The 26100-nt window shown below is 41.6% G+C and overlaps 1 protein-coding gene across 1 annotated transcript in view; it reads left to right on the top strand.

Moving 5' to 3' along the window:
* PAPSS1 (3'-phosphoadenosine 5'-phosphosulfate synthase 1) overlaps nucleotides 1-26100 on the top strand; it is a 95176-nt gene that overhangs the window by 22742 nt on the left and 46334 nt on the right. The window contains exons 4-6 of the mRNA XM_040966518.1: nucleotides 1462-1600; nucleotides 8573-8691; nucleotides 25436-25549. Of these exons, the coding sequence (XP_040822452.1) occupies nucleotides 1462-1600; nucleotides 8573-8691; nucleotides 25436-25549 (372 nt within the window). The remainder of the gene's footprint in view (nucleotides 1-1461; nucleotides 1601-8572; nucleotides 8692-25435; nucleotides 25550-26100) is intronic.

The following is a 26100-nucleotide window of genomic DNA, read 5'->3' as shown; positions in this document are numbered from 1 at the left end:
GACGTGAAAAAAGAGACTTAGACGGGAGCCACGTGGCCCAACTCAACCGAGAGAAGACTTCACAAGTAGTCTTCAGACTCCAGGTGGCCTTGAATGTGCAAGCTTGCATGACAACCAGACAAACTTCTGCCATGGCAACTTGGATGACCCGGACCATCTCTCTGGATCCCACACCTCCAGGGGCCCCTTTACCCAAACGATGCCCTGATTCAGCAGGAATCAGCCAGAAGACATTGTTGCCCCTTACCCCTACAGAAGTAGGATATGGGATTTCAAGGGGGAGGTTCTGAAGCCATCCACGCCTGCTGAGTTCTTAGCCACACGTTCAGGTGGGCGGCACCAGCATTGCCCACCCATTTTCTAAGTAAGAGACCACCAATGGGGAACATCTTACCTATAGGTTCCCCATCCAACAAGGAGGGGTCAAGGAAAGCTTAAAATCCCAAGACCCTTCCTCAAACCTTTGGTGTCTCTCTTTCCCTCCCCTTCCGAGAGGCACCCCACCTCCCGGCTTCCTTTCCGGGGGTTCTTCCCCTTCCCTCTCACTTCCCTGCTCCCCTGTTCCCTTTGCAAATAAACTTTCCTGTCTGCAACAGAAAAAAAAAAAAAAAAAGAAATGTTGGTGTGACAGTTTGGTATGTGTGAGTGTGGAGCTTAACCTCAGGCACAGCAAGATGGGTGGCATCCTCCAGGGACCAGGTTTCAGTGAAGACCAGGAAGAAGAAAAGGTTGATGCACAAAGGAAGCTGTGTCCCAGAAGACAGGGTGCAGAAGGTGGAGACTGGGTGATGGGGTGGTGTCAGCACAAAGGTGGGGCTTGAGTGCTGTGCACAGCTGTGAAGGGTATGGGAATGCTGCCAAGGAGAAGCAGCCTAGGGATTTCACTAGGCAAAGGAATGAGCTAGCCTTCGGCTTCTCAAAGGGACCTGTGGTGTGGGATTGCTTTTCTGCCAGCTGAGGCTGAGGGTAAGCGCAGCAGTGGAAAGAGGCCTGGCCAGCTGGCTTTGGCTCAGATTCTCCTAGGAGTTAGGCAGGGGTGACGGACCCTTGTTCTGCCAAAGGCTACTGGAATATTTATGCCATCATTTGCAGGCCTTATGAAATGATACACTTAAAAATTTACTGAATTTTTGAATCCCCCCTTTCATGGACTTTCTATAACCAATAGGCTGGCTGCTCCCCACTCCTGATTTGGGGTGAAGGTTTTATACCACGACCTAGTGTTCTTCCAGCAATTCCTAATACCCGAGGCATGATTTTTAAAACTGTTATGGTGAATAAATTCTTGGATTTACTTGATTTTTTTTTCAGTTTCTACAAGTGTTATAAAGAGAAAGTTGTGTGTAATATATATTTTCCACTAACTGGTGGGGAACACTTTGACATGGGGTTGATGTTTGTCAAATGTCTTTGATATGTGGGGTCACATTTTGCTGTTTCTGTGTGTGTCTCTTCCTTTAGGATCGCAACAATGCAAGACAGATTCATGAAGGTGCAAGTTTACCTTTTTTTGAGGTATTCGTTGATGCTCCTTTGCATGTTTGTGAACAGAGGGATGTGAAAGGACTCTACAAAAAAGCCCGGGCAGGAGAAATTAAAGGTAAGTGTATTAGCATTTTGTCATGATTATCAAATAAGTACCTGGCACAGCTACTTAGAAAGGAAAAGGTTTATTTTGACTCATGACTTTGGGAGTCCACAGCACAAAGTCAAGTGAGGCTCATTGATGTGACTGTCCCTTGTTGCTGGAGGCTGGCCATGGTGGAGTGAGTGTGGAGGAAGGGTCCCTGGGTGAGCTGGGAAGAAGAGCATGGTTGGGCACAGCTAAGCTTTTATAATCTAGCCTCTTCTTAGGGATGGTCCCCAGTGCCTTAAGGACCTCCCACAGTACCACCACAATCGGGTTGTTTCCACCTACTTAGTACTCTTCACTTAGGCTTTGGTGTTTAACAGCTTTGTGAGTTTGGGAGTGAAGTCTTTCTCAAGCCATAGCAAGTAGAGAACACTGTTTTCTTTCTAGTTTCTCTCTCCTTAGACACTTATCTTCCCATACATGGGACTGGTCATCTTTTCTAAGAGACAGGAGTATTTAAGCAACTTGGAGTTGCTTGAAAGAAAATGGGTCTTTCTTTCTCTGCCATTCAGCCTCACAGGCTTAGCAGTAATACCTGGCACTGTGCCCTATGGGAGTGTTGTTGACCCTATCAGAACTCTACACACAAGATAAGAGATGTAGGGGACTTTGGAGGTTGCTGGAAACCTACCAGACACTCCTATGCATGGATTTGGTACTTGGCAGAGATTATTGCCAGCTGTTACCTCTTCTGCTGTTAATTCCAGTGAGATGGAGAGAACCCCATAGCTATTGGGAAAAATGCCAGAAAGATAAGATCTTGATGGCAAGAGTAATATGTTGTACTAACTTATAGCAGGTAGCTTGGAATGGTCTCCTGCTCATTCCATGTATGTTTGTTAAATTAGATTGTGTTAACATGTCACTGATTCTATGAAAATCTATGTGGCACACTGTTTTAGGTTTCCCAATCTGCTATCAGTTTCAACAGTGATAGAGTGTTAAACAATTACGGAGAAATGTGGTGTTCTTCCTTGTTGTTTTTGAAACCAGACATGTTTTGATCTTATAGCTATCTATTTTTTAAATGATTTTGTTTTTGAAAGGCTAAATAACAGGGAGAGAGACCTCCCATCTGCTGATACACTCCCAAGATGGGTCCAAGGCCAGGGCTCCGTCAGGCCGACGCCAGGAGACAGGAATTTTTGTGAGTTTCCCACATGGGTGCAGGGACCTAAGCACTAGATCCATTTGTGGCTACTTTCTCTGGTGCATATACAGGAAGCTGGATTGGAAGGGGAGCAGCTGAGATTTGAACCTAAGTCCATATGGGATACCAGCATTGCAGGCACCAGCTTAACCTGTTATGCCACAATGCTTGCACCCTTGTAGAGATTCTGATATTAATCTTAGTCTGTTAACAGAATGAAAGGACATGCTGGCATTGTAAGCAAAACTCAATGACAGACTACTCGGTCCTCTTTGTGTAGGGGTCAGTAACTTTTCTTTTGCCTTCCCAACAGGAAGTGTGTTAGCCTGTGACAGTCACAGAAACTCATTCAGCCATTCTGGCTGCTGGAGTTTGATGTTCCGTTTCTGGCTTTGAAGAGGAAAAGGTAGAACAGGAAGGGAAATGCTTGTTATTCTGGATTTTTAGGTATTTGGTCCCAGGAATTCCAGCAGCTAGAGCAAATTCCATTTGCACTGGTAACATCTAGTTCTGTGGGCAAGGCTGGCACCTTGGAGTGCCACCCTTGAATGGCCTAGCTTAGCCCATTAAATTGGCACTGGCACTATATATTTTTTCTTCCCAGGCTGCCTGACTGGGATGGTTTATGACACTGGGAAAAAAGCCAGGTTACCTCTATAACCTCATGTTATTCTTCATTGATAGACAGTTTTTAATTTTTATCTTTTTTTTGTATTGATATTTGGGACAGAATGGTGTGTTTACATCTCTAAAATGTAAACCTTTTATTTTAATTACAGCTGGTTCTGTTGTTTTTGTAAGGATGGACTGGGGAGGGAGGTAGGTTAGTTTGTCTTGCTAGAATAAGTTACCTGTGTGCAAAGACAATATCTTAAGCGTTTTTATGACTTTAAAATGTAGCACAGTGTATAGCCCAGAGCACAGTACCTATGACACACATAGTAAACGCTTGTGGAATTGGTGAAGAGGTGAAATGGGAGTGGGATCAAACACACTGATGCACATTGTCTTTTTGTGAGGTGTGTGTTTAGTTTTGGGGGGTGCAATAACTAATAAGACTGTGGCCAGAATGCCCTGGAGCGTGTACGGTTTGTATTCTATGAACTGCAATGATGTTTGTATTAGTCTGGCTCCTTTTTTACCTTCCCATTTGTTGGTTCTATCCCCTCAGTGGATGGTGATAAAATGTCTGCTCGCATTGATTTATTTTAGGTTTGCCAGGCTGCTTGAGTTTCTGATTATAAGGTGTTTATTTTTTAAGAAATCATTGACTAGTTGTCAGAATGGTGCTTAACAAGTTCCCTGACTATGTTGGTTCAGATCCCTCGCAGTAAACATTCAAGGGCAGAGAAGATTGCAAAAGCGAGGGGCCCTCTGGCCTTTCCCAACCTTTATCTGACATGTATTGGTTAGTGCGAATATCCCAGTGTCACCCATTCTGATACTTAGATTATTATGCGATTACTACTTCCCTAGCTATTTACTGTCCACTGTCCGCTTAAATATGACTATTTTCTCAGAGTGTACTTTGATTTTAATTATTTTGCAGGGGTCTGGAATGTCAGACCTGTGGGCTGACATAAAATCCATGAAATCATTTGGTTTGGTTCTTCCAAGGTAACCAAAGAGGGAACTTAAAACTTAATATATCAAAAGCTAAATTTTTTAAGTTACAAGAAGGGAACAAATTTCATTTATTTTACGTAGTTTTACAAGCATAGTTATACCTCCCATCTCATTGCTGTTTCTTCTTGTTTTTGCTTAATTTTTTACAATGGCATACTTTGAATTTTCTTGGTAATCACAGCTGAATACTGTACATAAAGAGTTCAGCAAGCAGTAAGTAGAAAAACCACTGTTCTTCAGGAGTATTGACAGGGCTATTCAATAATTAAAATATCAGTTTCATTCATGCATATTACCATTTAAAAATACTCTGAATGTTAATTACCATAAATCATGCAAAGCATTCCATTTGTCTTTTTGGGATTGATTTCACTAAGGATAATGGCCTCCAGTTGCAACCATTTTGTTTCAAAAGACATGATTTTATATTTTGGCAGAGCAGTATTCCATAGAATATATACCACATTTTCTTGAACTAGTTCAGTTGATGGGCATTGGGATTGATTATATATCTTTCCATTGTAAGTTGAGTTGCTACTCAGCTCTCATAAGCTGAGTTCATTTCATTTGGTTAAATTTCTAAAAGTTGGATGTCTGGGTCATAAGGTAATTTTATTTTCAGACTTGTGAGGAATCTGTGTATTATCTTTCATGATGGTTGTATTCCCACCAACATTGTAGAGTGATCATGTCCAGAATGTATTGCTGTGCATTTTCTGGCCATTCTTCCTGGGGTGAGGTGAAACATTGTGGGTTTTATTGGCATTTTCCTGGTGGATAATTATCCTGAGCATCTCTCATGTTCCTTTTAGCCATTTGTGTTTTGTCTCTTGGGAAATCTGTTCATATTCTTAACCCATTTCTTAACTGGCTTACTTGTTTTGTTGTTGTTGAGTTTCCTCAGCTGCTTATGCATTGTGGATATTAATACTTTATCAGATATAGATTGCAGATATTTTCTTTCATTCTGTCAATTGCTTCTTGGTTCAGTGCTTCCTTTGCTGTGCAGAATCTTCTTTAGTCTGATATAATCTCATTTTCCTGTTTTTGCCTGTGCTTCCCAGTCTTAGCAAAGTCTTCACCTATGCTAGCATCGCCAGGTTTACCTTATGTTTTCCTCTAATAATTGGATGATTTCAGATCTTAGATGAAGATCCCTGAATCATTGTGAGGTGAATTTTGTATGGGATATGTGTATTGTGATGCTTCCAGGTTTATTTTTGTTATTTAGGATTGCTTTAGATATTTGAGTTCTCGTGTGATTTCATATGAATTTTAGGATAAATTTTTTTTCCAGATCTGAGAATAATGTTGTTGGCAGCTTGATTGATATCATGTTGAATCTGTAAATTGATTTGAGCAGTATAGTCATTTTGAGATTACTTCTTTCAATCCATGAACATTGAAGATATTTTCATTTTTGTGTATTTATTAATGTTTTATAATTTTACTGTAGATGTTTTTCATGTCTTTAAATTTATCCCAAGGTATTTTAGTGTTTTTTTTTTTTAATAGCTGTTCTGAATGGGGCTGTTCTCAGCCATGGCATTGTCTGTGAATACAAAGGCAATTGATTTTAGAGTGTTGATTTTATGTCCCACAACTTTGCCAAAATCTTGTGAGTTTCAGTGATCTCTCAGTGGATACTTAGGGTTTCCCTATGTAGAGGAAATATAAATAGAAAATTTCTTCATTTTTCCATTGGTGCTCTATGTAAGTTCTTGTTTTTAATTATTGTAAGACTTCCAGAACTATACTGAGTAGTAATGGTGAGAGTAGGAATTCTTGGTTAGTTCCAGATCCTGGAGGACTGCTTCCAGTTTTTCTCCATTCAGTATGCTGCTGGCTGTGGGTTTGTTGTATGTGAACTTGGCTATGCCATGAGTCTTATATACACAATTTGGCTTAGATTTTTTATCATGAGCGGTATTGTATTTTATCAAATGCTTTCTCTGCATGTATTTAAATCATCATATAGTTTTCATTCTTCAGTTTGTTAATGTGAGATCACATCTCTTGATTTGTGTAGGTTGTACTAGAGATAAATCCCGCTTGGTCTGGGTGAATGATCTTTCTGGTGTGTTGTTGGACTTGATTAGATAGCAGTTTGTTGAGAAATTTTGCATGTATGTTCATTAGGGGTGCTGGCCTGTGGTTCTCTCTGGATATTCCAGAGAGCTTGAGAGGATTCTTTTCTTTTCAGTTATTTTGGATAGTTTGAGAAGAATCTGAGTTGTTCTTGAAAAGTCTGGTAGGATTCAACAGTGAAGCCATGCATTCCTAGGCTTTTCATTGTTGAGGGGATTTTCCTTAGATTCACTACTTCTCATGATTACTGGTCTGTTTAGGTTTTCTGTGTCTTCATGACTTGATTTTAGTAGGTTATATGTGTCCAGAAATCTATCCATTTTTCCTGGGTTTTCTAATTTGTTGTTATATAGCTATTTCTAATTATTCCTGATGATTTCTATTTCTGTGATAGAGATTGTAACATTTCCTTTTTGAGCTTTGATTTTTTTTTGCCCCCCCCCCCTTTTGGCTAGTTGGGCCAATGATCTACCAATTTGTTTATTTTTTCAAAAACTTAGCTCTTTACTTCACTTTTATGTCATCGTGCTGCACATCAGCATTTTCTTGGGAGCAAGGCTGTACCTAGGCCAGTGGAATCAGAATCTTGTGAGATTAGACCCTGGCTTCTCCAGTGTGTAGCCACAATTGAGAGCCACAGGTTAACAACCAGTGCTCTGATCAGAATCATTCCCCACCTCCTTTTCCCCCCAACTAATCTCTTGCAAACTGTTTCTAAATACTGTTGGGAATATTGAAAATGCAAACATTCATTTTTATGTTCTGGACTCCAGGTGATGTTTAAAAATAATGACATTAAGTGGGCTATAGACTTGCACACGTGAGTATTCTAGGACTGTTTTGATAACTATAATTTGTAATAGTAATTACCTAAAATTCATATTTTCTGCTTAAACCCAAGAATGATCTAAGCTTTGTAAGATATACAGGACTTATGTGTATGGTAACGTCGTAACGTCAGAGGGTATAGGATATGGACATATTTGAGGTGGTATCTTGTGTTTCGCTTGAGTTCACAGTAGTTAATTTGTTTTGCTTTGACACTTGATTTCTGATGGCACAAGCCACCGGTCGTTCTCCAGTTTGGCCCTGAATAATCATTGTGAATGTGAAGGATGCACTGAGTTAGTGTTGGTGTTTGCCTTGATGGGGAAAGACCTTCAAATCCCTGCCCCCCCCCCCCCCCACGTTGGCATGAGTGTGTGTGAGGAGTTACGTATGCGTGGACTCTTCCTGTGGAGAAATTGAGGTGTTCAGGATTGCCTGGTTTCTTTTCCAACAGTTTAGGCTTTTGCTTAAGAGAAAAAAGTACAGTGGAACTGCCTTTGGGGAATCTATATTTATACATTTCCCTCCTTGTTAAAGCTTCTTTTGTGATCCCCAGATTAGTGTTCTTGGTTCTTTTGTGGTCATGTGCAGACAGGTTAAAGGAGTCACCCAATATACCTGTTTCCCAGTTGAAGTCAACACAAATGTTTCCTTCTCATCCTGTGAACAAGTGTGCTGTTTCAGCCTGTGTAGTGCTGTGTTTTCGTGTGCAATTTTATCCTTTCGTGGGTGCTTCTGCTATGTAAATAACCCTTGGTGTTGACAATGCTGTTAACCATTTCCAAGTGTAAGAAGGCTGTGGTGTGCCTTTCAGGGAAAATACCTATGCTGGATAAACTTCATCTAGGTATATTACAGTGCTGCTGTCTTTGAGCTCAGTGCAGGCCGATCAGTAATATATGTTAAGTAATGTGTTTTTAAACAAGAAGCACAAATAAAAAACTGAAATAATTCATTAGTTGACAAACACATTGTGGCAGGTTAGCAGGAACCCAATCTTGTCTTCTGCTAAGGAAGTGTTTAGTGTTGTCTAGTTGAGTGTTGTGGCAAATTTATTCAGTCTAACTACGGTGAATGGTGAGAATCAACCGCACAGGTTTAAAGAAGAAACACAGTTTAATCGTAAATCTCTCCAGAAGTTTTATATTATAACCTTGTAGCTTAGTAGGGCATATCAGAGGAATTGATTTCAGTGTAGCGAATTTATGTTAATTTTCATCTTCCTCTGTTTTTTATACCTTTGAAAGGTTTCACTGGGATTGATTCTGAATATGAAAAGCCAGAAGCCCCTGAATTGGTGCTGAAAACAGACTCCTGTGATGTGAATGACTGTGTCCAGCAAGTTGTGGAACTTCTACAAGAAAGGGTAAGAGAGTAAAAGAATAAAACTCAGAAAAATTATGTCCATCTCAAACTTTCCTCTCTAAAAAAGCAAACTGGTGGTTAATATCAAATGGTGCTTGTAATTTACATCCTTTGTAGTGCTAACACCTTTCTCTCCATCTGTGTATATGACTGTGTTAGGTCTTGTGGTAGATAACATACACATATGCTACTTTAAAAATCTTAATTAATGTAAATGTTAGGAATCCTGGGAGTCTGTCTTTATCAGTAATTTTGCCACACAAATGACTTATTAGAGAAAATATAACATGATCATTCAGCCCTATAAATTGGCCGTATTGTAGTTTTCAAGGTGACATTCCCAGTGCAGTTAACTTCTCCAAGGCATTTAGAAATGTTTTCTCTGTCATGACATGATGGCACCCTTGTGGTTAGATTTCAGAAAGGGACCCTGTGGAGGGTAGTGTCCTACATCAGTGCATAAAGAGGCTCGATGTTGTCCAGAGTGTGCAGACCCACTAGCAGGTGCATGATCTACCTGAGCATCATCAGTGGTTCATCTCATTTGGTCTTTTTTGTAAAACAGTGCTCATCTCTGTGGAAATGCTCTATCTGTTCATGTGTGTTGTCTACTTTTCTGCTAGTTCCTTTAGCATATTAATCATAGTTAAGCCTTTGCGTGAAGGCTTAGATTCTGGATTCTTGGTTCTGGATTAATTCTGTTTCTGGTTTTATGGACTTGAGTGTTATCTCAAGAGTTATCTCTTGAGTCAGTGGTTTTCTTTTCTCCCCCCATCCCCTAAGATTTCCTTATTTATTATTTGAGAGGCAGAGTGACTTATGGTGGGGAGGGGATGAAGAATGTCTTCTAATGACTGTAGCAGCCAGGTCTGGGCCAGGCCCAGCCGGGAACTAAGAAATTCCATCCTGATGTCCAAGTTTGGTGGCAGGAGTCCAGTACACCTGTGCTTTATAGGTGCATTAACAGAAAGTTGGAAAGGCAGAGCAACAGGGATTCGAATCGGCACTCTGATATGAGATGCCCTCTGATGTATGTCCCATGTGGTAGCTTAATGTGCCCAGGATGCAATGCTAGCCCCTTGTGAGTCTGTATGTAATGCTGGACATTGTGTCTATTTGTACACTGGGGATGCCTTTTTGCTGCTGCTCTGTTAATGTAGTGGGCCAGTCTGATCTAATCAACCCAGGTGGATTTTGGTGTCCTTTTTTGTAGTTCCTTCTGTTGTTGTACACGCATGCTCTGAATTTTTTCACTTCTGCCTTGTACTTAGTACAGACCAGGCCCTTGGGGAGGGGTTGGTGATTTCTCAGTGTTCCTACACTGTCCTTGAATGACTGAACCACCAAAGGCACCTGTCTCCACGTCCTTAATCTTTAGGCAGAAAACCTGTGGTTGCTTCTTAGTGTTGCGCTCTCGATCGGGTGGGGGGGAAGTGTGTGTGCTGTGTGGTGCTTGGTTTCTCTGGTTCAGCTTCAGTCTTGGACCTTGTGCTCTGAGTCCTGAGTGGCTGGGTTTGTCCTTACTGTTCCTTCTCTTCTGCACCTGGGCAGATGGGAGGGTAAGGTTTCTGCTTCTCATGTGCCTTTGCATGCTTGTGCTCATGGATGACCCTGAGCCCAGACAGTCTCCCTGCCTTCCTGCATTTGCTGCTGCCCGTTTCCTGTTGTCTCTCTCTGGGAGGGTTTGCTGCCCTTGTCCGCAGGTCAGAGCTCTGCAGAGAGGAGCAAAGGGCTTTGGGAGTGGGCCAAGCACACCAGTGCATTGGCCTCCCTTGTTAGTCTCCAGACCTGCCCCTGATCTGGGCTCTGTTTGTTGCCCCGCTGTATTTGGGGGTCCCAGCTACACTAACCACTCTGGTCTGCACTCAGCCTTCAGAAGTCGAAAGGACAGTTGACCTGCTTTCTTGTTATCTGCCTTATCTTCATGTGTTTCAAAGGGAAAAGGTTCATTTGTCTCATCTTTTGTTCGTGAGACTTTGCCCTCTGGAAAAGTAGTTTGGCTTATGCCATAGGGCCTCAGTTCTGTCGTGGCCTCAAGACAGTGCATGGTTCTGTAGATTAGCTGTCTCTTCTCTTCTCTTCTGAAATTCTGCATTAAAAAAAAAAAAAGATCTGTTATAGTTGAAAGGCAGAGTTAAAGAGAGAAGGAGGGGGAAAGAAAGATTGACTGGTTTTTCTATCTGCGGATTTACTCCAGGAGACTTTTCTGGGTCTCCCTGGTGGATGTGGTGGCCCAAGCACTAGGCTATGTTACGCTGCTTCTCTAGACAATTAACAGGGAACCGAACTGTGCTGCAAACAGAGCATCTGGGACTTGGGCTGGCTCCCACAACAATGTTGGTGTTGCAGGTGTCAGCTTAACCCTCTGCCATAACATTCACATCATTGTTGTGAGTCAGAAACGTCTTCAACCTATCAAGGAAAATGAGTTTATTATGGAGGAGGGTGGCAACTGTCTCATAGGATAGCACACGAAGGGGAAGGCAAAACAGGGTTTTTATAGTTAAAGTGAATATGCAAAAAGTCAGGAAAAGGGTGGTCACTGGTAGCAACCTGGTTTTTTTTTTTTTTTTTTTTTTTTTGAAAGTGGGATATACAGAGAGGGGGAGAGAGAGAGAAGATCTTTCATTCAATAATTCACTCCCCAAGTGGCCCATAACGGCTAGAGCTGAAGCCAGGAACCCAGAGCCTCTTCAGGGTCTCCTGTGTGGGTACAGGGTCCCAAGGCTGTCCTTGACTGCTTTCCCAGACCACAAGCAGGGAGCTCGATGAGAAGCAGCATGGCTGAGATTAGAACTTGCACCCATATGGGATCCTGGTGTGTGCAAGACGAGGACTTTAGCTGCTAGGCTACCACGCTGGGCCCAGCAATCTGTTATTTCTAAGAGCAATAACATCTCAAGCAGACAAAGCATAAGTTAGCGAGGTCAGCATGCCCTCAGATAGAGGGTAATATTAAACAAGCCGGATCCTTTTGGTCTTCCCGGAGCCTCAGATGAACTGGCACCTTTACAGAGTTCATGATTTATCCTGTTGTTGTTTGTTTTAACTGATCCATATCACATTATTTACTTATTCATTTATTTATTTAAAATTTTAGTTTCTATTTGAAAGGCAGAGAGAGTGAGAGAATGTTATTTTTCTGCTGGTTCATTGCACATATGCGTGCAATGCCTAGGGCTGATTTAGCCCAAAATCAGGAGCCTGGGACTCCATCTGTGTCTCCCATGTTGATGGCAAGATCCCAAACACTTGGGACATGTTTTACTGCTTTCCCAGATGCATTATCTGGGAGTAGATTGGAAATGGAGCTGCCAGGACCTAACCTGGTACTCAAGTGGTATGCCTGTGTCACATATGGCAGCCCACTGGGCCACCATACTGGCCTGTACATAGTTTCATTTTGTTAATCTTGATTATTTTTAATATCTGTTCTGTACAAAATCCCAGAAAAGGATGTAATGTTATGGGGCACATGAATGGCTGAAGCCATTTTATGAACTGCAGGTGATTCTAGATAGTTGAGGCATGTGTAAAGGACTGTTAACCTTAGTGCGGGATGGGTGCTGCAGGTGTCTCCTTCCTCGCTTCCTTTATTTCATTTCCTGATCACTTCTTTGGAATCCTACTTAGAGTAGTATCCTCTGGTTATAACACTTAACTGCATGCTAGCGTTCTCTCTCTTTTTCTCCCTCTCTCGTCTTCCCTCACTCTTGCTTTTTTCTCTCTTGCTGTTGCTTGTGTTAGTTTCTATAGCTGTAATTAAAGCCTTCATAAACTAATGGCTAATCTGAGTTTCCTCCTTTTTGTTCAGGTTTTGATCTCTGTTTTGTCTGATAAAGAGTCTGATTATTGGGCCATTTTAGTCAATGTTTGAAAAAAGAAGACAAAATAAGAAACTAACATTTCCTGAGTACCTATTATAAAGGTATATAAATGTAGGACTTCATGTCTTATATAGCGGTTTGTTCTGATTGCTAAAATCTGGGGCAGAGTGGCCTTCTTCCTGATTTAGTTTCTAACCTCATTCACCTGATTTACCCTGGTTGTTTTCCTAGTGACTTTGTGCTAAGTACTTTCTTTGTATTAATTTTGTTTATGTAGTGAACTTATAAACTTTCAAAGAAGTGAAGAAGCTTGCTCATAGACTTCTTGGGAATCTACACCTAGCATCCCCTAGTCAGTACATCTCCTTCCTGGTTAGTACTGGATTTCCAGCAGGTGAAGGTACTTGCCTCATATGGCTCACCTGGTTAGTGTTGGATTTGACCATGGTTCCATTTGATTCTGCGGCCCACATTCTGATCTCTCCACGACATTGCCCTTATTAACATTGAGACTATTTCCATTTCTACTTTTTTCTGAAGATGAATCTTCTCTCTGACCTCCTTTTGCTTTCCTTGATGTGTTGTTGCATCAGTGTAATTAGAATTAAGGAATGGAGAGGAGTGGTCATTTCACTGATTTTTCAGAAATGTACTCGGGAGTACTGATAAAGGGCTTCAGAGCAGCTCCCAGACAGCACTAACTGGGTTAGACTGTTTACTGTGGGTCTTGATTTGCTTAATGTTGCTGTAGCATGGGCTTCCGAACATCTGGCCTATGGCTCTGTAAGGGCAAAAAATTATTTCATTTGACCCTGGTGTGGCAACACAGGTGACAGTCAAAGAAATCTGTAGCAGGCTAATTTTTAAGTAGGCAATTTTGTTTCGTCTGAGCATGCTGTTATAATTGTCCAAACATCCTTGGCAGGAAAAAAAAATTCTCACCCCTGCTCTAGCAGTGTCCCCAACACTGGGTACCTTATAAAGGAAGTAGGGTCAAGTTTAGGGGCTGCAAGTCCAACATCATGTGGCCCTGTATTCTTATCCCCTAGTGAAGACCCAACTGTAATACACCACAGCTGAGAAGAAGCAAGGGATGGGACCCGGGCTGCAGGGGCCTGGCCATGATGTGGGGAGCTCCGCATCTTCTTTTTCAAGATTTATTGGAAAGATAGATTGATGAACAGGGGTGAGGAGGATCTTTTATGTGCTGATGTACTCTGTCAGGGTGTCCCCCATGGGTGGCATCTTTTGCTCTACCAGAAGCATTAGCAGCAACCTGGATCTGAAGTCATGCAGCTCGGCTCTGAGCTGGCACTGCAGCATGGAGTGCTGGTGTTGCCATTGGCAGTTTAAGCCCATGCGCCATCTCGTTGCCCACTGTGGTGTCATGAGAACTCAGTCAGTCCCTGAGAACAACATTAATCTGTTCTTAGGGCAGTACTTTCATGATCTAACGGCCTTTCACTAGGCTCCACCTCTTAAAGGTCCCCAGCTTCACTGCCACCCACACTGGGGACCAAACCTGAATGCATGAACCTTTGGGGACAAACTACATCCAGATTGCAACACTCGTTGCCATGCCTGCCTGCTTTATGTTAAGTATTGGCTCCATACAATGCGAAATGAGAAAAGTGTGAGTACGTTGTCCAGTTATTTTGTCAACCTGCAGTAATAAGTGGGAAGATTTCCTTAAAGATCTAAATGTGTTTGGAAATGGACAGTGTAATGCAAATGCATGCCATTGTAAATTGTATGTACAGGAGTTTACTGAAGAGGATCATATAAGCTATTTGAAAGCCATTGTTTAGGACTTTCAGGATCAGTAACAATGATGGTAGTCACCCACGGTTGGACAGACAGTTGCTGGGCAGGTATCTTTGCTAGAAATATATATTTTTTATGTAAGTCTGTGATCCCTGTAGAATCTTACAGTAGTTCTCGATACCAGGCATATGTGCCTGAGGCCCATTTTTATTATTCTCCGATTGTTATATTCCATCAGCGTTTGACACAGTTAGCTCCATTTTGGTTCTGATAACGTTCACACCTTGGAAAGATAAAGCATATTTTGCCAGATGAATTCTGATTTACATAGCTAAATCTGAAAAACCTAATGTAAGTGTTGAGTGAGTGGCTGGGGTTCTTAAGCCATGTCCAATGAAAACTTAATGTCTACAATGAACTGAGTAAATTTTCTCTCTTCTTCTAGTTCATTTAAGAGATTTTTTAGGAAAAAAAAAGTTCTCTGCTCTTTCATATCATCTGAAAATCCAACCGTTCAGCTAACTCTAGCTTTTTGGAGTTAGCCCATGCTGGAGGCCAGCTCCAGTCGAGTTTGGAGCTTGAGAAGGGAGTGTGGAGTTGGCAGTAACAAAAAAAAGGACATGGACACTGTCACTTGGTGCCCTCTTGTAACAGCTCAAGAAGCTGTCCTTTCTTGTTTACCCAACCATGTCACAAGCTTCTGCACAAACATGTAATTGTTCTGTTCTTACTTCATGACTAGGTGGGCCTGCACAGATGTTTGGTCATTCTGTTTCTACTTCATGGCTAAGCAGGTGCCCCTAAAGAGACTTCTGCAAAATGCTATATTCATATTCTTCAAAGCAAGCCATTGTTCATCCCTCAGTAGTAGCCATGGAGTGACAGCCAGGACTCCAAGGCCAAGGCATATGTGATTACCTGCTAATCAGTAATACATTGCTACCACATTTCTATTTCTACAATTTACTCATCACTTAATGGGAAAAATGTATCATGAGGAAAAAAAAATCAAAAGTCCAAAATAAAAATTTCAGGGGCCAACAATGCCTCAATAAGTTACAGAATTCTAAGTGGGGTGGTTGAGTGTCCATGCAAAAGGGGGTGAGACTGCGTCAGCGTGGTGGGAGAGACATCCGCTGGGCCTTGCCAAACAGCTGGAAGCTCCTCTGGGCCTTACCAAATGGGGAAGCTGTTCTCTTTACACCTTTGTGTCATCCACACCCACTGCATGGACCCCAGCAAGCCCAGACCCCACAGGTTAAAGGCTCAGTCCCAGGGATCTTGCCTTTCTTTACGACGCCAGCAGAACATGAGTATTCATGCTACCCACCTTTTGGGCAGCTGCTTAAAATTTCAGGGTGCCTCTACTCCAAGTTTGATCATTTGTTCAAACAATTTTCAGAACTCAAGAAATGTTTTATTTACTACTGCAGGTGTGTCAGCTCAGGAACCGCGAAGTGAAAGAGATGGGCAAGGTGGGGAGTGGGAGAGCAGCACTTACGTGCCTGCTGCAGGGCACATGTGAAAACTCTCCGAATCGTAGCCTTTAGGGGTTGTAATGGAGGACTTACATGGTTGTGACTGATTTAAAGCATGGGCAGTCAGTGATTAAGGAAATTTCTAAACTTTGTTTTCCTTCCGAGTTTGGGGGTAAGGTGCAAAGTTGAAGCTTCTGGGCAATGTTCAGTCTTCCAGGCAGCCAGCTTCTGGTTTGAAAGTGCTCTGGGAGCCCTTTAGCCAAGGATCATCTCTTTAGCTTACTGAAGACACTCCTGTGACTTGAGATTCCAGGAGTATGAAGAGCTCTGTGGCAGGACCTGGGGACAGTGGCCCAACATTTAGGTGTTTCCCAGTGTCTCACAACTTTTTATTAAATGGAAGTGGTAAGTATTCCCAGGACTTTCCAAAGAATGAAGGTACGGCATTTGAGAATTGCTGTCTCCATGGCAATAAGAGCCATAAAGGGAGATTTCTTTGATCCAAGACTCACTTGTACTTCACATTCACAAGATTCTATGTGGAATGATTTCTTCTGTGTTCCTTAGGAAGGTATAGTGCTGATTTTTGTCACACGAAAGATGTGTTTTTAAATTGATTTACTGGAATGGCAGAGAGAGAGTGAGAAAGAGACAGAAAGAAAAAGAGGTGAGTGATGTGGTTTCAGTCCACTGGTTCCCTGCAAACATCTAGGGTGGGACCAGACTGAGCCAGGAGTTTGAAATTTGATCAAGCTCCCACATGGGTGGCGGCGACCCAATCACCTGATGCCTCCTGGAGTGTGCATCAGCAGGAATGTAGATTAGAAATGGAGCTAAGATTTTGATACAGGATGCAGCGTCTGTGCCAGTGCCCACCCACTACCCAAAAGACATCTGTTTTTGTATGTTACACACTAGGTATTCTAGGATGAGTTCTGTGTTACCATGCATGCTTTAGTAAAAGTGCAGATATGTCATCTATGAACTTTTTTGGTTAAGATTTGTTTTATTTATTTATTTGGGAGTATTAGAGGGAGAAGGGAAAGGAAGGGAGAAAGAGAACGAAGGAGAGAAAAGAGAGAGTGAGAACAAGATACCTAGATATAGATAGATATTGATTGATTGGTTTTCTGTCTGTGGGTTCACTTCCCAAATGGCTGCTGTGGTCCAGGTTGGTTCAGGTTGAAGGCAGGAGCCTGAAAATCCATTCATGTCTCCCCTATGGGAGACACTTTGGCCTCTTCATCCATCTTTTGTAGGGAGCTGGGTCAGAAGTAGAAGTAGACCAGCTGGGACTCAAACTGGCGCTCACAGGGGATGCTTGGTATGGCCTCTTCAGCTGCCTTTTGTGGGGAGCTGGGTCGGAAGTAGAGTGTCTGGGACTCAAACTGGTACTCACAGGAGGTGCTGGTATCATCTCTGGCAGCAGCTTCTCCTGATGCAGACATCCACGACCTCAGCCCCTGTGGACTGTTTTATTTGTTGGTTCATGGTGGTCATATAATTGGGATTTATAATAATGATTATTCACACAATGACTCAGTGTCAGCATGTGATCAAAGCATTCTCACTTTCTCAGCATGCGTCATTTGGGATGCGTAGAACAAAGAAAGTACATTCAAAAACTTTGTGGAAAATGAAATTAATGTAAATTTATCTTGGTCCGAAAATTTTGAATTAATATGTATGGAGAGGTGTTCAAGAAAATCTGTGGGAAATAACACTTTATGAAAAAAGCATATATGGGTTTTGAAATATGTTGGCACCAAGATAAATGTATATTTTAATCCCATTTTCCCCCTAACCTTTTTAAAGTACCTTCATAGAAGATGCTAACCAATAATGAAGATTTTGTAAGTTTGGTTTTTATCCTAACCCTTGAATGGTCACTAGGTGGCCTGCTAGTATTACATTTTAACTTGGCTTGTTATGATTTAAGGAAGTAGGTTTCTTGCTGCTGGTTTTAATCTAAAGTGATATTTTAAATGCTGTTTTTAAATCTACCAGGAATTCTAGATTTACTAATGCTGTAAATTACTTAAAGGTTTGTCTTTTTGGAAAAGTGATAGTTTAGTGCTCTAAATGGATTTTATACTGCACATAAAAGCAGTCTTTGCAGCCTAGTTTTAAGCGGTGCCAGAATATCGTTTAGTGTTCATGCTTTAGATGCATGTAGTTTAGATAATCGAAATTAAGTAGTTATATAAAAATGTGAATGAGCCATGGTATTCAAATCTGTTGAGCAGATTTGGCTCAAGGAAAAAGTACAGAAAATACTTAAAGAAAAAATTTAAATGTGGAATCACTGTGTATTAACATGTTTAGAATGCTTTAGAAAGATCAAATGAAGGGACAAATCTGAGCTACTATTTTCATGCACTGTTTTTTGTTTTTCTGACCACCAGTTTTTAGGTGAGAACTTAGAATGGTCTTACATTAGATCTTAACCTTATGCCAGTCAACCACTGAGAAATACAACCTGTGGGTGGGTGGGAATTTTGCATAGTGGTTAGGAGCACCTGCATTCCATTTTAGAGTGTTCGGCAATCCTGCTTCTCATTCAGCTTCCTGGTCATGTACAACACGGGTGGTGTTCAGGGCCTATGGACTTGTGTCCTTGCTAATGACAGGGTAGACTTGGTTGGGGTTTCAGGTTCCTGCCTTCTGTTTGACTCATCCCTGGCTACTGGGGGCACTTGGGAAGTGAATCTGCTAAGATCTCTGCCTTGTAAAGTAAAATGAAAAGAAGTGAAAATTTAAAAACAAGCTTGGGGTACCCATGTTACATTTTGAAATTAAATTAGTATTTAGAAATGCGTAATTATTGAATGTTTCTAGACTTACACAGTTCACCCCTCATGAATGAGAGAGTGTGGCTTATTTGCTGATCTTGCCCCCTTAATTGTCAGGTGACTATGGAGCCACCAGTGTAGACTTCCTCCTGGCCTGGCTTGTGATGTAGTTTTGTTTTAAAAGAAATGTCCTTCAGTAAAGGGTTTTAGGTGTGCAAGCTGAGAGACAAATTATTTGAAATCACTAGCTAGGTTGGTGGAAATCCAGTGCATCCCAAGTAGAAGGAGTAGCTCGGTTGGCAGTGACTTTTACATTCTTTGTCCAGAGAGCTTGTGCTTCTCTTGAGGTTGCAGCTTTGCTCCTTTTAGGTATTTTGTGGTGATTTTGGAAGCTAAACAGTTTTACCATTAGATTATGTCAGAAAATGGCTCTGTTTGCATTTTTAATATCCATTTTTTGTTTCTCAGAGATCCATTCCCTTTGCTCTGCACACAGAAGCTATGTAGAACTCCACTGAACGAATGTTCCATGTGCTTCTTGATTTTTGCTGTGTTGACATTAGTTCCATAAATGTTTGATTCATGTATTTCTTAGAGGAGATAAAGCAACTCAACTCTTGAACTCTTCTTTTGTCATTGGTTAGGCATAAGAAGAATTTTGTGTTGAAGTTAAGAGAGGCCAAAATTCAGTTATTGCTGCTGGAAGTTAAGCTGCCACTTGGGATCCTTGTTTGAGTCCCAGCTACTCCTGTTCAAACCCAGCATGCACTTGAGAAGCAGTGGCAGAGACGGCTGTTTGAGTTCCTGCTGTCCACGTGGGAGGCCAAGATGGGGTTCCTAGCTGTTGACTTCGGCCTGGCCCAGCCCTGGCTGCATAGCCATTTGCAGAATGAACCAGCAGATAGAAGAGCTCTTCCTTTTTCTGTCGTTCTGCCTTTCAAATAAGTAGATAAATAGATAATTCTGAAAATAAACCCTGAAAGGGGAAGAATTTTGTGAAGTACTTGCAATGAAAAAATATTTTGACTCAAAGATATGAAAGATATTTTCCATTTTAGAAAAAAAGTGATTATAGGTCTCTGTGCTAATACTTCTAAAGCAGCACGTTCCTGAAACTACATTCATGATAGCGCATGGATCCTTTTTTAAAATTGGGTTGTGTTCACAATGTAGATAGTACTTTTTTTTTTATTCCATTAAGCTGTCATAAAGAAACAGAGATTTGCTTACAAATTATTTGTACAATTTTTTTCAACTTGAAGGTATGATTGGAAGGAAACAGATATCTTGAAATGTGTGATTTTGCAGTTCTTTCTCTGCATGTCCCTGCGGAGGGCATAGAGTCCTGCACCGGGCCATACCTCCAGCACCCAGTGCTGCCTCTGGGGGCAGCTCCAGGGTGCAGGTTGGTGTATTGTATGCCTAGAGCTGTGCATGGACTGTGTACAGCTGCCCTTCAGATCTGTGAGCTGCATCTAATGAATGTGGTTCTGGATACCAGTAAAGATAGAAAGGGGTTGCCAAATACTTTCTTGTGGCTCTTCAAGATGGCTGACTATGTCAGTAGTTCGGTGTGGAGGGGAGAGAGGAGCCAACCCCCTCCAAAACATATGGAAACATACCTGATCCTTATAGTCATGCAGGCTTCCAACAGGGCAAAGAAAGCTGTTTGTAGAGCTGCTCTTGTTGAAGTTGGCTTCCTGTCTTCCCTGGAGTCATTTGTTCCTAGACTGCATATTCTGGTTTCCCAAGTGCTAAGGGATCCACAGCAGTAGAAATGGAGGCTGGCGCTCAGTTTCCTCCCAGCAGCATGGTTCAAAAAGGTGACTGAAAATCTGTCCGTTAGTCTTTCCTAGAATCATTTAGGCCTAACAGCAGTGTTGAACATCTTGAATTTTTGCCTAAAACTTTATCAACACATTGAAAGATAATATGCAAGGAGAAACCCTGAGAATTGTAAATGTTTAATAAAACTATAAGAATAAATTGAATAGTTTGTGTGACTGAATATTTCATGGTTGGTTTGCGTGGGTGAATGAGCACGATTTTATTTGGGAGTAGTGTTGGGACTGCAGTTGGAATTCTTCTTTCATCACTTAACAACTAATTATATGACTTTGGAAAAAATAACCGAATACCTCTGGCTTTGGTTCAGTCATTGGTAAAATGGGAGATAATAATTGTGTCTGCCTCACAGTTGCACTGAGCATTCTATGAGCTGTGTCTGTGGAGGGCTTCGAAAAGTTCTTGGCATATTGCAAGCACATTATAATGATTATTTATTGAGTATGTAAGATATGTTAAGTGCATTGGAAGACAGTATAGCATGGATTTGGGGCAAGTTACTAACGTTTCCTGGGCCCTAATTTCCTTGTCTGTGAAGATAGCAATAATTTCTTCCACCTTCAAAGGTAGGGTTGTGTAGACATTAACTGGATCAATATATGAGAGGCCCTTAGAACAAAGTGTGGTGTGTCAGTAAGCATCTGGTTAATGTTTGCCTCTCGTAATGCAGATGCAAAGTCATTTAAGTGTCACAACAGCCCCGGAATGTATGTGTGTGTTAATTTATTTTTATTTGAAAGGCAGATTTTCAGAGAGAAGGAGAGACAGAATGAGATCGCCCATCTGCTCTTTTACTTCCCAAATGGCTACAATGGCTGGAGCTAGCCTACCCAAAGCCAGGAGCTAGCAGCTTCATCCAGATTCCCCCATAGGTGCAGGAGCCCAAGGACCATTTTCCATTGATTTCTCAGGCCAAAGCAGGGAGCTGCATGGAAAGTGGAGCAGCTGGGACTTGAACTAGTGTCCATATCCAATGCTGGTTCTTGCAGGTGGAGGCTGCCTCTGTGGAGCCATGATGCCAGCCCTCAGGTGACATTTTAACTGCTGTTTCAAACACTCTGGAGGAGGAGACAGGTTTGCAGTCTTAGAATTTGAATTCAGATCTGAAGCACAAACTGCCTGACTGGTCCTTGATTGAGGTCGTTACACTGACCAAGGCGAAAGCATCAGGGATGTTTGACCTGGAGACCCCCTGCTATGTTCTCTCTCTTGGTTTTAAAGGTGCTGTTCCCCTAAATTTTGTGATTCATGGGGCTATTTAATTTTGTGTCTCTTTGGCAAAGTTATCCAGGCCTAATGAATGCCTGAATATGTGTTTAACTTTGGTTACTTTTAGTGTTTTCCCTCCCCCTCCCCTGGTATGGAAGATTTCATTGTTTTTGTTTTGTTTTGCAGCTGCACAGAATGTGTGTGCCTGAAGGCGTCTTTGGGGGCTTTGTTTTACATGTCCAAGAAGTTAATGAGCACATATAGGATGTGGGTGCAGTTCCCTTAATGCATGTCATATTGTTCTAAGAAAAACTGATTTTGCATTTTATTTTTGAGTTGAAAGATTGGCTTTGTACCATTTACCGTATAATTTGAGCAGTTGGAAGATAAGATCAGAAAAAAAATAGGGTGATAACCGTATGTAGAATGTTGGGAATTTTGTTTTTCTCACTTCTAGATCATATTTTCTGCAGTTTTATCATTTAAAAAGCTGAATTGTTTCTGAAATTGGAAGGCATAAAAGGACTTTCAAGTTATTTCTTTAGCTAGATTTCCTATAAAAATTTTAGTTTACGTTTATTTGGAAGAATTACGAAAGGAGGAGAGAGAAAAACAAGACAAAACAGACAGAATCTGCTGGTTCATTCCCCAAATGACCACAATGGCCAGAGCTGAGCCAGTCTGAACCCAGGAGCTAGGAGCTTCTTCCAGGTTCCCTGTTTGGGTGCAGGGTCCCAAGAATTGAGCCATCCTCCACTGCTTTCCCAGGCCATAAACACAGTGCTGGATCAGAAGTGGAACAGCCATGACACAAAGTGGTGCCCATATGGGATGTTGCACTGCAGGTGGCAGTTTTATCTACTACACCATAGTGTCTGCCACTTTTGCTAGATTTAGAGTCTTTTTTTTTTTTTTTTACTACAAATGGTTTCCTATTCAGGTGCACAATTAAATATGTATAACTTGTGCACATTTATTTATCACTTCTTTGACATCTTAGCAAAATGTAACAAGCATTTTGTAGCATGGGTTTTTTTTGGGAGTAAGGGCCCATTAGTGCATGGCTCTAGTATTTGTTTATAGAGGCAGCGATGTCTTTGATCACTTCCAATACCCTCAAAAGATGATTACTATAGGTATATAGGGTCAGTGGTTTTTGACTATGGACACCTGCTGGGCGCTTAGCTTTGAAACATGATCAGGGAGTGTGACACAGCAGGGACTGTGCATGGTTTGTGCCTCACACCTGCATTCTTCTGCTTTTCTCCCTTGAGCCACAGGCACTCAGGGCAAAGGGGACTCCAGAAAGTTTGCACTGGGGAGCCTGTGGCTGCTGACTTTGCTGGTTGAGTTTCTCTTTTTCATTCTGTCTTTAGATTTTTACTGTTTCCCGGCCTTCGTGTTCATACTCTTTTGTACTGTAGGGTTTGTTATGAGAAAGATCAGGGGGCTTGAGGGTACCCCTGGGAGGAGCCTGATTTTCACACACGATTTAGTGAGGGAACAGAGTGAGAAAAGGAGGAGATTCTTTAGGAAACGATTCTTTCTAGATTCTCAGAGTCCCTTGGGGTCCATATCATAGAGGCACCTAAGGACTTTCATGATTTTTTAAGCTTTGGCAGACTTGTATGGCTCTGCTTTTTTTCATTTTCCCAGCGAAGATATGAAATACAAATTAAAAAATACTCTCAAAAATGTTCTCCAGGAAAAATAGTAAGGACTGTCTTTTAAAACAGACACTTCTGTTAATACTTTATTTTGAATTGCATTTTTGTGTTCCCTTGCATTTTTAAAACATAGACTTTACCTATTAGAGAAGTTTTAGATTCGGAGTAAAATTGATATTACACAGGCAGACTCATGCAGTGCGTTGCCTTTTAATGCTGGCCTCTCTGACCTAGTGGTTTTGTGCTTGCCATGGCCAGTAAGCTCATTTCCTAGTGCTAAATACTCTGCCCTTGTCTGATTGTATACCCTTTACTTACCATTCATCTGTGTATCTTGCCTGTTTTCAACTTTGAGGGCATCATGAATAAAGATTCTAAAAGCATCATCTACAAGTTTTTATGCAGATATAAGTTTTCAGCTTATTTGGGTACATCGAGGAGTGAAATTGATACTTTGTGTGGTGGTGAGCATCTAGTTTGATAACAAGCCATGAAAACTGTGTTCCAAAGTGGCTGTACCATTTTGCATTCCCATCATCTCTTGTTGCTCCTCATCCTCCAACAACATTGAGCGTTGCCAGTATTTGAGTTTTTATTCTTTCCATTACTGTGTTGGGGTATCTTGTTGTTTGAACTTATGATTCCCCCATACCATGTGGTCTTAAACCTCTTATATACTTATCTGTGCTGAGATAATGTCTTTTTAGGTCTTTTGTCCACTTGGAAAGTTGAGTTGTTCATTTTTTTTCTTTTTTAAAAAAATTATTTACTGTTCATTTGAAAGAGAGTTAGAAGGGTAGAGGTCTTCCACTTGGCTGGTTCACTCCCTCAAATGCCCACAATGGCTGGAACTGGGTCAGGCCAAAGTCAGGGGCTTCTTCCGTGTCTTCCCTGTGGTTGTAGGATCCCTAGCAGTTAGGTCAACCTGGGCTGCTTTCCCGAGTGCATTACCAGAGTCAAATGGGAAGCAGAACAATTAGGACTTGACCTGGTGTCCGTATGGGATGTTGGACACTGTAGGTGGCAGCTTAAGCTTCTGTTTTCTTTCTTGAGATTCAAGAGTTCTTTGTGTGTTTTGGCTAACAGTCCTCTTTCAGATAGGCTTCTTAGATGTATTTGTTTTCCATCTGTGGCTTAACTTCTCATTCCCTTGTGCATTACTTTATTTCAATAGCAAAATATTGCTTGAACACATGTATGAAAAGCCCTCAACCAGTGCCAATTTGTTTGCTTGTGGACATTACCATACAGATTATGCGTAAATTATAAAGTGCTTGAACACATTTATTTGAATGTTTATTTGTTGAAAGTCACTTATTGGCGGGAGGTGGGTTTGGCGGGGAGAGAGAGACATAGAGAGATCAGTCTTTCATCCATCGGTTCATTCCCAGGATGACTGCAATGGCTAGAGCAAGGACAGGCTGAAGCCCACAAGCCAGGAGCTTCATCTAGGTCTCACATGGCTGCAGGGACCCAACCACTTGAGCTATCTTGCATTGATTTTCTCAGGCCGTTAGCAGGGAGCTAAAATGGAAGTGGAGTAGCCAGAATACAACCTGGCATCCAGAGGGGATGCCAGCAGCGCAGGTTGGTGGCTTTACCAACTTTGCCACAGTACTGGCCTATCTTTTCCGATTGATTACTTATTCTGTGGTTGCAACAAGTGTAACTGTTACACAGCAACCTGTAGAATCTCCAGAAGAGCAACATGTGAGCAGTGTGGATTGTTGTGTCACCCGTGTTTCCTCCCAGGATGTTTGGGGAAGCTGTAATCACCAAGAGCCCGTTCAGGACTCAGGCTGGCATTGTCCTGACATGTCTGGATGCCACCTTACAGGAGTAGGGGGTGACTTCAGGGGCACTAAGAGGAAGCTGGAGTAAAATGGTTTCATGATATCTTTAAGAAAATGATGATTATGTTTGAAATCATTTTTTGGGTCCTGAATTCTTGTTAGCATTGCTTCCCTTTTGACATTGCCTTTTATTTGCACTTGTGTGCTTTTGCCATACACAAGGAAGCTTCAAAAAACCTGTGTGAAATTTGTTACTATAGAAAAAAAATCTTTTCTGCTTTTTCAAGTCTCAGTTTGAACTGTTGATTCTTACCTTTGGAGAACTCTTAAGTTGTTCAATATTTAATTATACTCTCTCTCTGCGTTATAGGATATTGTACCTGTGGATGCCTCTTATGAAGTAAAGGAACTGTATGTGCCAGAAAATAAGCTTCATTTGGCAAAAACAGATGCAGAAACATTACCAGCACTGAAAATTAATAAAGTAAGTTCTCTGCTGCTTTTAGAACAAACGATACGACTCTACGTATGGTTATTATATTCAGGGACTTTTGCTGAGTCACCTAGGTGAAACACGAGCCTAGCCAGCTTCCATTAATACTTCAATGTAGAACTCTTCAGTTGTTCAGCATTCTTCTGGAGTATGCTAGAAATCTGCTGGCTTAAAAAAGAGCAGTTTGTTCAGTGAAGAGTAATTTTGTCACAAGGTGGGAACTTTGAGTTTTTTGGTGGGTGCACCTGTTTCTTGAAAATGACATTTGTCTTAAGGCAGTGGCTGTCACAGAGCAGTTTCTAGTCTGTCACTGTTCAGATCATCTGGGAACATGTTAGGGAGACCACATCTTAGCCTGCAAGCACGTATATGAAATCAGAAACTCTGGGGTTGAAGTGATCTTCATATATTTTTTAAAGATTTATTTATTGATGTGTGTGCTTGGGAGAGGGAGAGAGAGGAAATCAGCTGAGAGATCTTCCTTCTGCTGATTCAGTCCTCACATGGCTGCAGTGGCAGGGGGTGGGCCACACTGAAACCAG

Source organism: Ochotona curzoniae, unplaced genomic scaffold (genome assembly GCF_017591425.1).
Source record: "Ochotona curzoniae isolate NIBS_2020 unplaced genomic scaffold, NIBS_Ocur_1.0 scaffold_4506, whole genome shotgun sequence".
NCBI classification, from domain to species: Eukaryota; Metazoa; Chordata; class Mammalia; order Lagomorpha; family Ochotonidae; genus Ochotona; species Ochotona curzoniae.
Note: the sequence above shows the minus strand (reverse complement) of the source record. Positions and strands in the feature narration are given on the sequence as shown.